General features: G+C 37.4%; 1 protein-coding gene across 5 annotated transcripts in view; it reads left to right on the top strand.

Moving 5' to 3' along the window:
• The window catches only part of METTL25 (methyltransferase like 25), a gene marked incomplete at its 3' end in the record, with an annotated part of 124,822 nt that overhangs the window by 74,171 nt on the left and 34,780 nt on the right, over window positions 1-15,871 (top strand). For all 5 annotated transcript variants that reach the window (XR_013960141.1, XM_080660485.1, XM_080660482.1 and 2 more), the window contains one exon: window positions 234-307. Coding sequence is in view for 4 of the 5 variants with exons in the window: in XM_080660485.1 (XP_080516611.1) it covers window positions 234-307 (74 nt within the window). The remainder of the gene's footprint in view (window positions 1-233; window positions 308-15,871) is intronic.

Genomic DNA, 15,871 nt, shown 5'->3' with positions numbered 1-15,871 from the left:
CAGGCAATGCCAATAATAGCCAATCAGCAAGAATTTACATAAGATTGAAAGGTGGATGTTGCTTTAGCTACCATTGTCTCAACTAAACAGTGGGTGTTTGGCTCTGACCTTTCAGAGCTTCAAGGTTGACCAGCCTTCAGGGTTCCTTGTCCACACCTCTCTGCTAGTGAGGACAATGGGCAGATTCCAACAATTTGTTTCCTGTGTTTATATATGTCTGCATTTTTTTTCAGCTGCCTACTGAATCACTCTTCTATCGTGCTGTCCTTCAGGATATTATTAAAGATTGTTATGGCATCACCAAATGGTATGAGAATTTTATTTTAATAAGAATAACTGCTGTTTTGTATGTGAAGTGGCTTTTAGTTTTCAGGTGAATTTATTCAGGGTCACTTTATTGGTAGAAGAAGCTTTTAATTTGAACATGATTTCAGTAAGTAACAAAGTATGCAATAATTGTATCTGGGTTAATCATTATTAAAGTGGAGGCTCAAATGATTTTGTTGTGAAAGATTGTTATAATGATAAAGTAATATATGCAAAATGTACTTTAGAATTTTAGTAGTATTGAAATGTTATATATAAGTAATTTGGTGAATATAATATCATTGGAGCAGGAGTTATATTTAAAATGTTGCACAACTAATACTGCATTAACCACTTAACCAATTAGAACAGATGTTGATTATAAACTTTTTGGCCATTCAGGTCTCTACTGGTAGAATAGTAGCCCTACATATGCTTCTGTTATTGTTTGTGATTTCCCCAAATAATGCAGAAGCAAGGGTTTGGAGAATTTTTCCATAATATTGATTCAATAACTGCTGTACTCAAGAATACATTTGTAATCCTAGCAAGTTTTATGAATGTCTTCTTTTTAATTATAATTTTAGGATTTTTATAGCCAACTGATTTTAATAGGATTATTCTTCAAATTACCATAAGGAAACTTTCAGGTTCTCAAAAACTAATCTACACATATTAATGAAGATAGAAGGTACTTTAGATTAGGTATTATTTCTCTGTAAGAGGAAATCATTTTTTTATTGAAAGAATTTACGACATAAATATCTACATATACTGTTGGTTTCAACTGTCTTTTCTATGTAGATAACTCCCAAATCTGTATCCTAATCTCCATTCTCTTTTCCATATACTAGAGGCCCAGTGCATGAGATTCATGCACTGGTGGGGGGCAGGGATGTCTCTCAGCCTGGCCTGCGCCCTCTCGCAGTCCAGGACCCCTAAGCTGGCAGTCAGACATCCCTCTCACAGTCCGGGGCTCTTGCAGTCCAGGACCCTTCACTCCTTACTGCCTGCCTGCACTGCTGCACTCGCCAGCTGTGAGCCCGCTTCTGGCTGAGCGCACTCCCCTTGTGGGAGCACACTGACCACCAGGGTGCAGCTCCTGCATTGAGTGTCTGCCCCTGGTGGTCAGTGCATGTCAGAGTGACCAGTCGTTCTGCTGTTTGGTCGATTTGCATATTAGGGTTTTATTATATAGGATTTACCAATCTTTAGAATGTCTATAAGCAAATTTCTTGTTTTCCTGAGAACTAGCTCTATCTCTTGACCCTACCCCATGATGCAAACCTTGTTGAAAAATGTCACAAAATTTTGCAAATCATATCCACTCAAATATTGATTATCTACCTTCTTTTAAGACCTCAAATTTGTTCATTTATTTGTTTATTAATGACCAGTTAAAATCATCTACATTCTTTCTAAACCTTTATTCTCACTTAAAAAATTAAATCTTTCCAACATTCCTGCCTTCCTTTACTACCCAGAAGATTGGTGGTATTTGTTAGGACATCTTTCATCCCAGAGCTTCATTGACCTTTCACTCACATTTGGCCATGATAATTGCTTTTCTCCAAACTCTCTTTCTCATTATCTTCCATTAAGTTGCATTCCTCTAAGTTTCTTTGCCTACTCTAAACATTTATCTATTTTCTTTTAGGGTCTTTCTCCTTAATCATCCCCTGAGTATATCTAGGTATTCTCTAATGTTTTGTGCATAGCTTCCATCTCTTATCTCTTTATATTTCCTCTCAGTAATTACCCTCACAACAAATACCTTGAATCTTGTATCCAGCTCCACCTCTTTTGAGAACTTCAAATCTACATTCCTCGATTTTATCTGAACAGCTTCTCTTAAGTACCTCATGAATACATCAGATTCAGCCATTTCCAAAAACCAAAGTCAACTTTCAACCTCAACCAATTCTACTTCTCATTTTTCTACTATCTTTTTTTTTAAAATGTTTTTATTGATTTCAGAGAGGAAGGGAGAAGGAGAGAGAGAGAAACATTAATGATGAGAGAAAATCATTGATTGGCTGTCTCCTACATGCTCCACACTGGGGATCAAGCCTGCAATCCGGGCATGTGCCCTGACCAGGACTTGAACCGTGACCTCCTAGTTCATAGGTCGATGTTCAACCACTGAGCCATGTCAGCTGGGCTTTTCCACTGTCTTGACTTTTGTCATTTCTGAGAACAGTATGACCATTTTCCACCTTTAGAAATCTTAAAATGATATCTGATTCTATTCTTTTTAAAAATATATATATTCTTATTGATATCAGAGAGGAAGGGAGAGAAAGAGAGATAGAAACATCAATGATGAGAACCATTAATCGGCTACCTCCTGCATCCACCCTACTGGTGATCGAGCCCACAACCCAGGCATGTACCTTGACCAGGACTTGAACCATGACCTCCTGGTTCATAGGTCAAAGCTCAACGACAGAGCCAAGCCGGCTGGACTGATTCTGTTCTTTTCTCACCATCAAATCACACCTTCTAATTACTTGTTGAGACTTTCACATGTTATTTTTTTTAGCTTAGTAGTTTTTTATTGTGTGACAGGCAGCCTATTAGATTCTGGACACATAGGATATAGTATCCACACAGCAGTACTTCATATTCTAGAATGACATGTGCAAAAAGTAAGGAAAATGATAGAAACCTACTTCCAATAACACTCGGCTAGATAATTAGGGCCAAACCTCCTGTGAGAAAAACTAAAAACACTGGAGGTATGCATGCATGCCCCTGTGTGTATGGTGTGTGTGTACATGTGTGAGTGTATTTAAATTTGTTTTGAATTGATTTGCGAACATCAGAGAGTGATCAAGGAAGTTTAAATTAAGGGCAAATATCTAGGAAAAGATGGTAACCAAGAGAAATGAGCTCAGCTTTTAGGGCTGCATTTTCCCAGAAGCATCTTTGAATTCTTGAATAAGCAGCTATTGGCCAATCAACAGAGTGGGCAGAGAAGGTCATCACAGCTTTCAGTAGAATAACATTTCCAGTGAGAGAAAAGTTAAGAGTTCATGGCCTACCTGCGATGAAGACCGTGTAGGCTGGGTAAAGCACTCATATTTAAGTTAGGTCTCTGGAGGTTCACACTGTATGAATAAGGGTGAACTAGAAATAAATAGTCCTAACATGGACTAGAGCCCCACTTGGAATTTAAACTGTGATCAAATTATTTTATTTTATTTTAGTTCTTTTTTATTTTTCAATCCCAGTTCATATTCAATATTATTTTACATTTATTTAAAGTGTACAACATAGTGGATAGTTATTTATATAATTTACAAAGTGATCCCCCCCAATAACTCTAGTACCTACCTGGAACCACACATAGTTATTACAATATTAGAGGCCCAGTACACAAAATTCATGTACAGGGGTGGGGGGTCCCCTCAGCCCAGCCTTCACCCTCTCCAATCTGGGACCCCTTGGGGGATGTCCAACTGCCGGTTTAGGCCCGATCCTAGGGATCGGGCCTAAACCGGCAGTCGGACATTCCTCTCACAATCCCGGACCGCTGGCTCCTAACTGCTCACCTGCCTGATGGCCTGATTGCCCCTAACTTCCCCCCCTGCCAGCCTGGTCACCCCCAACTGCCCCCCCCCCCGCTGGCCTGGTTGCCCTAACTGCCCCCCCTGCCAGCCTGGTCACCCCTTACTGCCCCCCCCCCCGCTGGCCTGGTTGCCCCCAACTGCTCCCCTCTGCCAGCTTGGTTTCCCCTAACTGCCTCCCCTGCCGGCTTGGTCACCCCCAACTCCTCCCTGCTGGTCTGATCGCCCCCTACAGTCCCCCCGCCAGCCTGATCACCCCCAACTGCCCCCCCCCTTCTGGCCTGGTTGCCCCACACAGCCTGGTCATCCCTCACTAACCCCCCTGCCAGCCTGGTCACCCCCAACTGCCCCCCCCCACCAGCCTGGTTGCCCCCAACTGCCATCCCTGCCGTCCTGGTTGCCCCACGCAGCCTGCTGTTCAGTCGTTTGGTCGTCCCTCACTAACACCCCTGCTGGCCTGGTCACCCCACACAGCCTGCTGTTCAGTCGTCCATCTGGTTGTTTTCGGTCATGATGGCCCCTGGCTTTTTATATATTACTATTATTGACTATATACCCATGACTATTTTGTAATTATCAATTTGTACTTTTTAATTCCTTCACCATTTTCACCCAGCCCCCTAAGCTCCTTTCCCATCTGGAGACATCAGCTTGTTCTCTGTATCTATGAGTCTGTTTCTGTTTTTATTTGTTTGTTTGTTTGCTTGTTTTGTTCTTTAGATTCCACATATAAGTGAAATCATATGGCATTTGACTTTCTCTGTCTGATTTTTTTCAATTAGTATAATACCCTCTAGGTCTATCCATGTTGTTGCAAATGATAAGATTTCATTCTTTGTTTGACCAAGTAATATTCCATTGTATATATGTACCACATCTTTATTATCCATTTTTCTATTGATGGGCACTTAGGTTGCTTGCATATTTTGGCTATTGTAAATAACACTGTAATGAACATAGGGGTACATATATCTTTTCAAATTAGTGTTTTGAATTTATTGGGATAAATACCCAGAAGGAACTGCTGGGTCATAGGTAGTTCTATTTTTAAATTTTAAGAACCCTCCATACTGTTTTTTATAGTGGCTGCACCAGTCTGCATTCCCATCAATAGTGCACGAGGGTTCCCTTTACTCCACATCCTCACCCACTTGTTTGTTGATTTATTGATTATAGCCATTCTGATTGGTGTGAAGTGATATCTCAATATGATTTTAGTTTGCATTTCTCTGTTGACTAGTGTTATTGAGCATATTTTCATATGTCTATTGGCCATTTGAATATTCTTGTTGAAGAAATGTCTATTTAGGTCATCTGCCCATTTTTAAATTGAATTGCTTATTTTTTTAGTGTTAAGTTATATGAGTTATTTATAAATTTTGGGTATTAAACCCTTATCAGATCTATCTTTGGCAAATATTTTCTCCCATTTGGTAGGCTGTGTTTTGTTTTGTTGATGGTTTCCTCTGCTGTGCAAAAACTTTTTAGTTTGATGTATACAAGAATAAATTCAAAATGGATTAAAGACCGTGCCCTGGCTGTGTGGCTCAGTTGGTTGGAGCCCTGTCCCATGCACCAAAACATTGCAGGTTCTATTCCCAATCAAGGCACATCCCTACATTGCTGGTTCGATCCCCCGTCAGGTATGTACAGGAGGCAACTGATTGATGCTTCTCTCTCACATCGATGTTTCTAGCATTCTGGAGATTAGCAGTCCCAAATTAGTTTCACTGGGCTAAAATCAGGTGTCAGCAGGACTACATGTTTTCTAGAGGCTCTAACAGATAAACTATTTACTTACCTTTGACAGCTTCTAGAAGCAGCCTACATACAGGGGTGGGCAAATAGATTTATACTTGTGAGTACACGAAACACAAGACTTTATTCTCATATTATTATTTATTAAGTATTGTAGTATTTTCCATAGGAGCAACTGTAAACCTACTTTTGCCCAACCCTGTATTTTGGCTTTTGGCTCCTTCCTTCATCTTCAAAGGTAGCATTGTAGCCTCTTCAAATCTGACTCTGACTCTGACTTCCTCTTCTTCCTCCCTCTTCCACTTTAAAGTGTTCTTGAAGTTATGTTGGGGCCATCTGTATAATCCAGGGTGCTCTGTTTATTTTAAGGTCAGCAGACTGGAAAAAACTTCATCTGCAACCTTAATTCCTCCTCTTCATGTAACATAATATATGCATAGGTTCTGAGGATTAGAATGTGGACATCTTTGGTTGGAGTACTGTTCTCCTCGCCACATACACAAATAAGTAAATCTGATTTCTACTTTATAACAAACACAAAAACAAATTCAGCCCAGCTGGTGTGGCTCAATGGCTGAGTGTTAATCTGTGAACCAGGAGGTCACAGTATGATTCCCGGGCAGGGCACATGCCCAGGTTTCAGGTTCAATCCCCAATAGGGGGCATGCAGGAGGCAGTCGATCAATGGTTCTCTCTCATCAATGATGTTTCTATCTCTCCCTCTCCCTTCCTCTCTGAAGTCAATAAAAATATATTTGAAAAATCAATTCATAGTAGATTAAAAACTTAACTATGAAAGGCAATACTATAGTACTTTTAGAATATTGAAGAATATATTTATAACCTTGAAACAGAGGAATAATTTCTTTAAATATACACCAGCAAATCTTAAAAGATTAAAAATTCAACCACATTAAAATTAAGAATTTCTGTTTCCTGAAGATACCATAAAAAGAGTGAAAAGAAAAGTGACAAGAGGCAGAAACTAATTATAAGATCTATAACCAACAAAAGATTAATATCCAAAATAGGTAAAGAATTCCTAAAAATCTGTGGAAAAAAAAAATAACCTTTGTAAAAGAAAGATAGTCTAAAGACTTGATTAGTTACTTCACAAAGAGGACTCTCAAATGGCCAATGACGTAAGATAAGATGCTCAATCTTGATTAGTAATCAGAGGAACATCAAATGAATCAGCAATGGGATATTATTTTTATAACCATTGACATTAGCACAAAATTAAAAGTTTTATAATATCAAATGTTACCAAGCATGTACAACTGGAACTGTCCACATTGCTGGTGGGAGAAAAAAATCAATCCCTTGGAAAACAAGTTAACATTATCTAATAAAGTTGACAATCCTATATAATAAAAAGCTAATATGCAAATTGTCCCCTCGGGGGTTCAACTGACCGGGAGTTCGAACGCTCGCTATGATGTGCATTGACCACCAGGGGGTGGTGTGGAATGAGGAAGGCCCCAGCCAGCAGCCAGCAGCCAGGGGAAGGAAGGCCCCAGCCAGCAGCCGGCAGCCAGGAGAAGGAACGCCCTGGCCAGCAGCCAAAAGTCAGGGGAAGGTAGGCCCCAATTGGCCCTGATCGCTGGCCAGGCCTAGAGACCCTGCCTGTGCACGGATTTTGTGCACCGGGCCTCTAGTGTATATATAACCTGTCTCAGCAGTTCCACACCTACATATGTGTCCTAGAGAAACTCTTAAATATGTGCTCTTAGAAATTTATACAAGAATAGTCAATAGCAGCAATGTTTATAAGAACAGAAATCTAGGAACAAAGATTTCATTAATAGGAGAATGGATAAATTATAATGGAATTCTATGCCACAGTAAAAATGTATGAATTACAACTACATGTATCATTGTGGATCAATGTTATGGATATAAGTCACAGAAAAATTCCTGCAGGATGGTTCCATTTATATAACTGAGTAACAAGCACAATTGTATATCTCAGAGTATAAATATATGGCAAAAAAGTCAAGAAAAACACACATAATAATGGTAAACACAAGCAAGTTTCAGTTCTTAATTTCCTATGGGGAAATGAGTAAACAGAGAAATAGGATGGGGAAGATGAGGGATTTCAATACACTGTTAATATTCTATTTCGTAAGTTTGATGCTGACTATAAGGATTCATTTTATAGACATTCTTTATATTTTATATATATATTTTTAATAAATACTTATTTGTGTTCAGTAGCAAACTCTCATTGGCTACAATATACATTATTGAGCTACATATTATATTCTGAGCATTTATTACAGTCACCTCATGATAGTATTAAGAAAAATTAAGGTAAAAGTCATCAAAGGCTTGTCCTAAGTCTCATACAGCCTGAAAGAATCAAGTTTAGAACTGAATTCATAGTCTGTGTTTTCAGTATACCATGTTTTTTCATTTAAATTTTGGGGGGGATTTTTTAAAATATGAGTTAAGTTGCATGGTGTTATAAATCAAGGTTAACTTGATTGAATCTCTAGCCAGCAAGAGTACTAAGAAAATATGACCACTTATTTAACTTATTTTTCATTTTGTTTTGTTTTTTTTCATTAACCAAAATAAATTGTCCTCTGGTGATAAACTGTTCCAGAATACCTGAATCATTTTTTCTAAAAGTTTCTTTAAGTGTAATTGTTTATGTAGCCTAAGATTAGAAGTAAATTTTTTTGTGTGGACTTAAATATATAGCATTTTTATTCTATTAATTGTAATTGTCATTTAGCATCTAATATTTAGGTTAAAACTCAGTCATTTATAGAGAATTCTTTTTTATATAATTAGCTCTTATCTGGAAACTTTCTAAGTGAAATAAAATGCCAAAGAAGGAATTTCATGGGGTAAAAGTCGCTAAAAACTCTTGGAAAGAGGGCAAGGAAAATATGTATTACTTTACTCACTTTATTATTCTCTTTCATAATGAATACTGTAAATAGCTATATAAGAAATATATAATATTGATGCCTATGCTTATGAATAACCGTTTAATTTTTATTTTGCTATAATCAAATAAGAAAGTGAAAAACCAGATAATGAAAACTGGCTCACAGAATTAAAGCTAATAATTTAATCCATAATATGTGGTCACATTGGAATTAGCAAGCCTGTATCTTTTAAATGGAAGAATACAGTGGTCTATAAAGATTTTTGGAGCTCCCTTAAGTCATTGGTCGACAAACTCATTAGTCAACAGAGCGGCAAACCTCGGCTTGTGAGCCGCATGTGGCTCGCAAGCCGCATGTGGCTCGCAAGCCGCATGTGGCTCGCAAGCCGCAATTTGCCGACACTGCCTTAAGTGATTGCCATTTTCAGCAAAATTTTGATATTTTAAGTCTTTTAATATCTAGTAGCATATAAAAGACACAAAATAAATAGTTCCATCAAGATTTTGTGATGCTGGAGAAAATGAATTTTAGTACTTTCTGCCCTGCACGTGCTTGTTTTCAGTTATTTAGTATACATCAGCTTCACCTCTTCCTAAAACTTTGTGCACTAATGTCGTCTCTTTGGAAAGTTGCACAAGTGAACCATGTTCTTACAGTTGTATTTTTAGAAAAGAATGTGGGTGGTGTAGGATTCACTTGAGTAGAATTTTAATCAGATCTAGTGCATTCACTTTTATTAAAAGAAAGAATAGTAATTCCTTTTAGCATGCTGGCCATGCTTTATTCTGACAGAGGGCCCCTTTTAATCTGTTCTCCCAGTCCCATCATTTGTCTTTCAGAAATGGTCATGTCACTTTTCTACCTTCAAATGTTTGAAAATTCCTTTTTTTATACTTAAAATATCCTTATTATGCCATAAAGGTCATTTCTAATCTGTCACTAATGATATCCTTTCCAGCCTAATTCATCACCCCATTCTTCCTCCTCTTCACCTCAAGCACCATCCATGCACACTGGCCTGGATTATGCATCATTGCCCATGCAGTTAATTTTGCACCTTGTATGCTTCCTTGGAGCACCTTTGTCTTCCAGGAATATCATTCTCCCATTTCTGCCACTCTTCCCTCCCGTGATCTCTGGCGGGTAAAACTCTAGGTATTCTTTAAAACCCAGTTTAGAAAACATCCCTGATATATATCTTTTCTCTTTCTCATCTTCTCTTCTTCCATAGTATTTAATCTATGATTCATGGCTCTTATTGAATTTAATAGTACAATTATTTATTTGTATCTATTCTTTTACCACCTAGTGGGAGCTCTCCCGGTATTCAGTCTTATTAAATGAAATGATATACTAGTTAAGAGCACACATTCTGAAAATGCTCTTTGGATGCCACTACCCCTCCAACTACTATTCTGTATCTGTTGTTCCCTTTTACCAGAAAATTCCTTCAAAGTGCTGCCAGGTTTTTTCCTCATTTTCTCTTGTATTCTAACCAGATTTTACTTCTATGTTGCTGAATCCCATTGTCAGTTCCCAATCCTTATCTTATTTGTTCTGTTGTCACACAATTTACCACTCTTTATTGCAGCCCTTTTTCTCTCATACTAGGGAAAGTCCCTCACAAAATACTCATCTTTTTCTCTCTCTTCTTTTCAGTTTATTTTGCTGATTCTTCTTCTTTCAAACCTCTAATTGTCGGAGTGCTTTTTTTTCTCTAAATATCTACTACCTAGGTGATCTCATTGTGTCTCATGGCTTTAAATACCATATATGTTGATAAATCCTAAATCTCTAGTCCAGTAAATTACAATCTTGTTCTTCCAGTTGCTCAGGCCAAAAATCCTGGAGGAGTCTTTGACTACTCTCTTTCTCACACTGCTAAATCCAGTCCTTCAGCAATTTTGTATTCTCTCCCTCAAAATATATCTAAAATTCTACCACTTTTCACCATCCTCAAGGTCACCAACCTGGTTCAAGCCACCATCATTTCTCATCTAGATTATTGTTATTTTATTTTTATTAAATAAATTGGGGTGACATTGGTTTATAGGATCATATAGGTTTCAGGTGTGGATTCCTATGTTTCAAGATCTTTATATTGCACTGTGTGCCCACCACCCAAAGTCAATAACTTCCTAATTGGTCTTCTTACTTCTAGTTTGTTCCCTATAGTCCATTCTCTCCACAGTAGCCATGATGATCTTGTTAAAAGTTAGATTTTGCTCAAATATTCTCATGGTTTCTTATTCACTTGGAAGTGAAGTTAATATTTTTACTGTAGTCTACAAAACCTTACATGGTGTGGCTTCTCATCTCCCTAATTTCATTTCTATTGTTTTTCCCTTTAGTTATGTCTATATTTATGTTCTCACTATTCCTTAAAAATGTCAGAAGCACTTCTATCTCAGGTCTTTGCATATGACATATCCTCTGCCTGGAATGTGCCTCCCCAGATATCCACATGGCTAGCTCACTCTCTTTCTTCAGTTTTTTTTACTCAGAATTATCATTGTCTAATTATTGTTCCCATTACTCCTCTATCACTTCATATCTGTCCTCTCTCCTCCATCATCAGCTTCTCATCAAATCTTTTTACTAATGCATTATATATTTTACTAATTTGTTTCATTGTTCATGCCCCAACTAAAATGATGTTTTGTTCACTACAAATGATAGAATCAATAATCTGGTTCCAGAGTATTTTAGAAATGCTTTTGAAAGAGGATAAATCAGATTTTGATTATTCTATAACAGCGTTCTCTAAATTATTGTCCTGAAGAGCCGTGATTCTGTAAAAATCGTTTGAGAGAAAAGAATTTCTTAATCAAGTAAATGCTTTAATGTAATATTATCTTCTTTAAAATTACCAGTGCCCATTCATATTTTAAAGACACTGAATAATTTGGTGAGAGATAGCATAGTGTAACAGTTAAGAACATACGCACAAGCTCTACTGCCTGGTTTTAAATCCCAGACCTCACTAGGTTATTACACTGTGACCGTGGGCACGTTACTTAACATCTTTTTGTCTGTGTTACCATCTTTAAATTGGGAATAATAACAATACCTACCTCAAAGGGATGTTGTGAAAAATAAGTTAATATCCTTAAAGTATTTAAAACTATTCTTAGAACATAGCTATTATTATAAAAAGAAATCTATTAAACTTTATTGAAACCAATATTTATTAATACTATCTTTCTTCTCCCAAAACTCTGTACACAATTAATATTTGTAGCACTAAGTGTTTCATGGGGCACACTCTAAGAAACACAGAAATATCTTGAAAATAATTATTCTAACTTCTTCTAAAATCTCATTTGTGATTTATGTAATAATATTTCTGTCAACTCCACATGAAATGACAATAACAAAATTAAATTCTTATATTTTCTTTATTATCACATATATTGTTGACAGCCAACTATAAAATTCTATGAAAGATTCTTCTGAAATATGAATACTTTCTAAAATTTAATCTTTTCTGTTAGGTATAGTCCAGTCATTCTTTAAATCCACAACAAGAACATGCGCAACATTCTTTCCCTTTGGTGACTGGTCTCTGCTCTCCTTTTATTTTTTTACTAGAGGCCCGGCGCACAAAATTCGTGCACAGGTACAATCTCTAAGCCTGGCCTGTGATCAGGACCATCTTCCCCAGCTGCCTGCAGCCAGCTCCACCCGCCGCTGCCACCCACCCCCGATTCCCTGTTCGCCATCGGGTGATCGGTGCCTGATGGCCGGGGGAAGGAACTGAGAAGTCCGCTGTTCCTCCCCCCCCCCCCGCCCCCCGCTTGCCAGCCCCGCCCCCGCCGCGGGTGGCCATCAGGCAGTCAGAGCCTGCCAGCCTGGGAAAGGGACCAAGACGTGGTCAGTGCGCCTCATATTAACTGGTCCAGCAGTCATTCTGGTCGTTCTGCCATTAGGGTCAATTTGCATATTACCCTTTTATTATATAGGATATCATGTCCAGTTGACAACAAAATTTTCTATACCAGTAAGTCTCTGAGTATGTGTTTGTTTGTTTTCAATCCTCACACGAGGATATTTTTTCCATTAATTTTTAGAGAAAGTGAAAGGGAGGGAGGAGGTGGAAGGGGAGAGAGAGAGAGAGAGAGAGAGAGAGAGACAGACATTGACATGAGAGAGATATATTGATTGCCCCCCACGAGGCTGGGGAACCTGCAACCCAGGTACCTACCCCTGACCAGGAATCAAACCCACAACCCTTCCATCCTTGGGCCAATGCTCTAACCACTGAGAAAACCGGCCAGGGCTCTGAGTGTTTTTTTTTTAATTATTTTAATTGAATTATTATTTTATAAATACTTACACATATAGACAACATAAATTATAAGTTTTTATTTTAAATTATCAATCATGAGGGGTAAAATTTTAGTGGACTGAGTCTCCTATTGGGATTGATAGGGGTGGCCTTAATAGTGCCTTTAGTAAAAGGAATTATTTTGTTTCCGATGCTTCAGACGATCTTCTGAGCCCTACCTCATAGCAATGTAAGAGAGTACTATGGGTGAGAGGTAGGCTGTTCCTTTGTCAGGCTAATGCAGGCAAAGGGCTCTTTGTGAAAGGGGATGTATAAAACAGAATCTAGAACATAGGCACCCACCCAAACAGGTGAGTTTTAGGAGTGTGGATGTAAGAAGATAGAGGATCTGGAAATTGACTCCTTTAAAATTATTTCCAACTATATACTTCTTGAAAGTCTTTGCAGATCTCTCACAGCCATGTGAAGACCACTGTTTTATATCACTGCAGTTAACCAGTTACATTCCTTACAGTGTCACTGCATATCTGTACAAGCAGTAAGGAAAACCTCTTATACAAGCAATAACTAAAAGCAAAACTTTTTATATCCTTAGTTATAGGAGTTCTGTTCAGCTAGTCTTCAGATGGTTCTCCAGGTTGATTGCACAATAATTTAGTTGTCATTTTGATGTGATCCTGGAAGGAGGTGAGCATCTTGCCGTCTTGACTGGGATCCTCCACAATCAAAAACTAAAACTTTTAACAAGTCAAAATACTTATTTAAAAAATAAAATACCAACACAGTGATATTACCAAAATAAATACTACTGTACTTAACATGTAGCACTTTGCAGTTTACAATTATCTTCCACATGCGTTATCTCATTTACATCTTCCCATCGTCCTATGAAGTAGATGTTGCCTCCATTCCACCTGTTTTCTCAGTGAGGAAATTGAGGCTCTAAGAAGTGACTTGTTTACAGAAGGTGGAATTAAGATCTTTTCACTCCTAGTGTATTTTTTTTTACAACACCATTTCTTCCTTCCTTCCTTCCTTCCTTCCTTCCTTCCTTCCTTCCTTCCTTCCTTCCTTCCTTCCTTCTTTCCTTCCTTCCTTTTGATTGATTTCGGAGAGGAAGGGAGTGGGGGAGAGAGATGGAAACATCAGTGATGAGAGAGAATCATTAATTGGCTGCCTCCTGCCTGACCCACACTGGGGATCAAGCCCACAACCCAGGCATGTGTCCTGACCAGTAATCGAACTGTGACTTCCTGGTTTATAGGTCGATGCTCAACCACTGAGCCACCCCGGCCGAGCTATAACACCATTTCAGAGAGTATTCTTGATTTTAAGTCCTTACTGTTGATGAGGCAAAACTTTGGATTGTAGTCTGAATCTTTCTGTTAACCCTGCTGCCATTGTCACATTTGTTGGATAATCTATTTTGTGTTAAGCACTACACTTTATGTTCTTAGGCACTCTCAGGCTTTGCAGATAATCTGTCAAATAATCCATGGATTCCCTCAGTAGAGGAAAGAGTTATGCATATTAAAAGGGTAACTATTGGACATCATTGGAGAATCAAAATAGTACCATTACTCTTTCTCAGGAGAATAGTAAGCAGTACTTGGAAGTAGTCCAACAGTCTTATCACCGCAATAAGCTCCCATTGTTTGGCATGGGGCCCGTGCTTTCTGGGCCTAATAATAAAGGGACTCTAATGAGTAAGACAATTCTTATAAAAAATTCATAATATACAGTGGCAACATAGAGAGGACTCATGTATAGTAAAATTTACCCTTGAAAATTCCTTACATGGTTTTCAATATATAACCCAGAGCAGTGATTGAAATATGTAAAGTGTTCAAGTGTATATTGATTGCCTGTATGCAGTATGAAATATATATATATATATATATATATATATATATATACATATACATATATATATATACACATATATATATATATGTGTATAATTTTACAATGTTTTTAATTATATTATTGAATTTGTATAGGACTCAACTCTCTATCCTTTGGCCATGTGATATCCACCATATATAGTAGATAGTTTTATGGTATGGAATCAGAGAGAGCTTGTGTTTTGGGGTATTTTGTTTGTTTGCTTGCTTTTTTCAGGCAGAAACTTGAGCATTTTCATATGATAAGTATAAAGACTCAGTGAATAAAGAGAAGTGGAAAATACAAAACAGGAGGCAGAAAAAGATGGCATCCAGGGGACCTTAGGAATTTTCTGTCAGAAAACAATTATATTAACTGGATTCAACCTTTGGATAGTTTGCTTAACCTCTCTGTGCTTTAGTTTCACCATCTCTAAAATGGGGATAATAATTTGACCTACCACACGGGGTCGTTTTAAGGATTAAATTAGTAAATGCAGCAAAGAGACCCTGACACATACTAAACATGAAATAAATATTAGCTGTTATTTGTTTTGTTTACATTGCACTTTTCCTTATATATTTGATCAGTGATTCTTTATATATTTTAAATTATACTCTCTTTTTTGTATAGTTAAGCTTGACTATACTTTTGTCTACTTGATTAATAAATAGATCTACTAACAGTAGTAATGTATTTTCCTATTATAGTCTAACTAGATGTTTTTCTTTCTGTAAAACATCTTAAAAGTCTTTCTAAGATGACAAGCTGGATGTTAATATTAAATGACATCTTTTTCTAGCCACACAGTTAATCAAATCAATATTTTTGATACATAAGATGTACATATCTGTTATATGATATCTGTTATACACCAAAAAAAAATAAAAAATGTAAGTATGTGTAGGATCTGAGAATTACATGAAAACTTATAAAATATATAATTTCTGCTTTCTGGAACCTATACCTATTTAAATGACTATTATTTCAAAGCAGTCTTTTGAGCAGGGAAGTAAATAAAAATAGTGCTCTAAAAAAATAGTATAGCAATATAAGCAGGAATGAAGGGGACAGGCTTCAGTCTTACCTTGGAAGTAACTATAATGATCAGGACCTGAGGTAATAATAAGTTTAATTGAGGTGGCTGTCTAGAACAAATATTT

Source organism: Plecotus auritus, assembly GCF_963455305.1.
Source record: "Plecotus auritus genome assembly, chromosome: 3".
Classification (NCBI taxonomy): domain Eukaryota; kingdom Metazoa; phylum Chordata; class Mammalia; order Chiroptera; family Vespertilionidae; genus Plecotus; species Plecotus auritus.
This window is presented reverse-complemented; position numbering and strand designations above follow the sequence as displayed.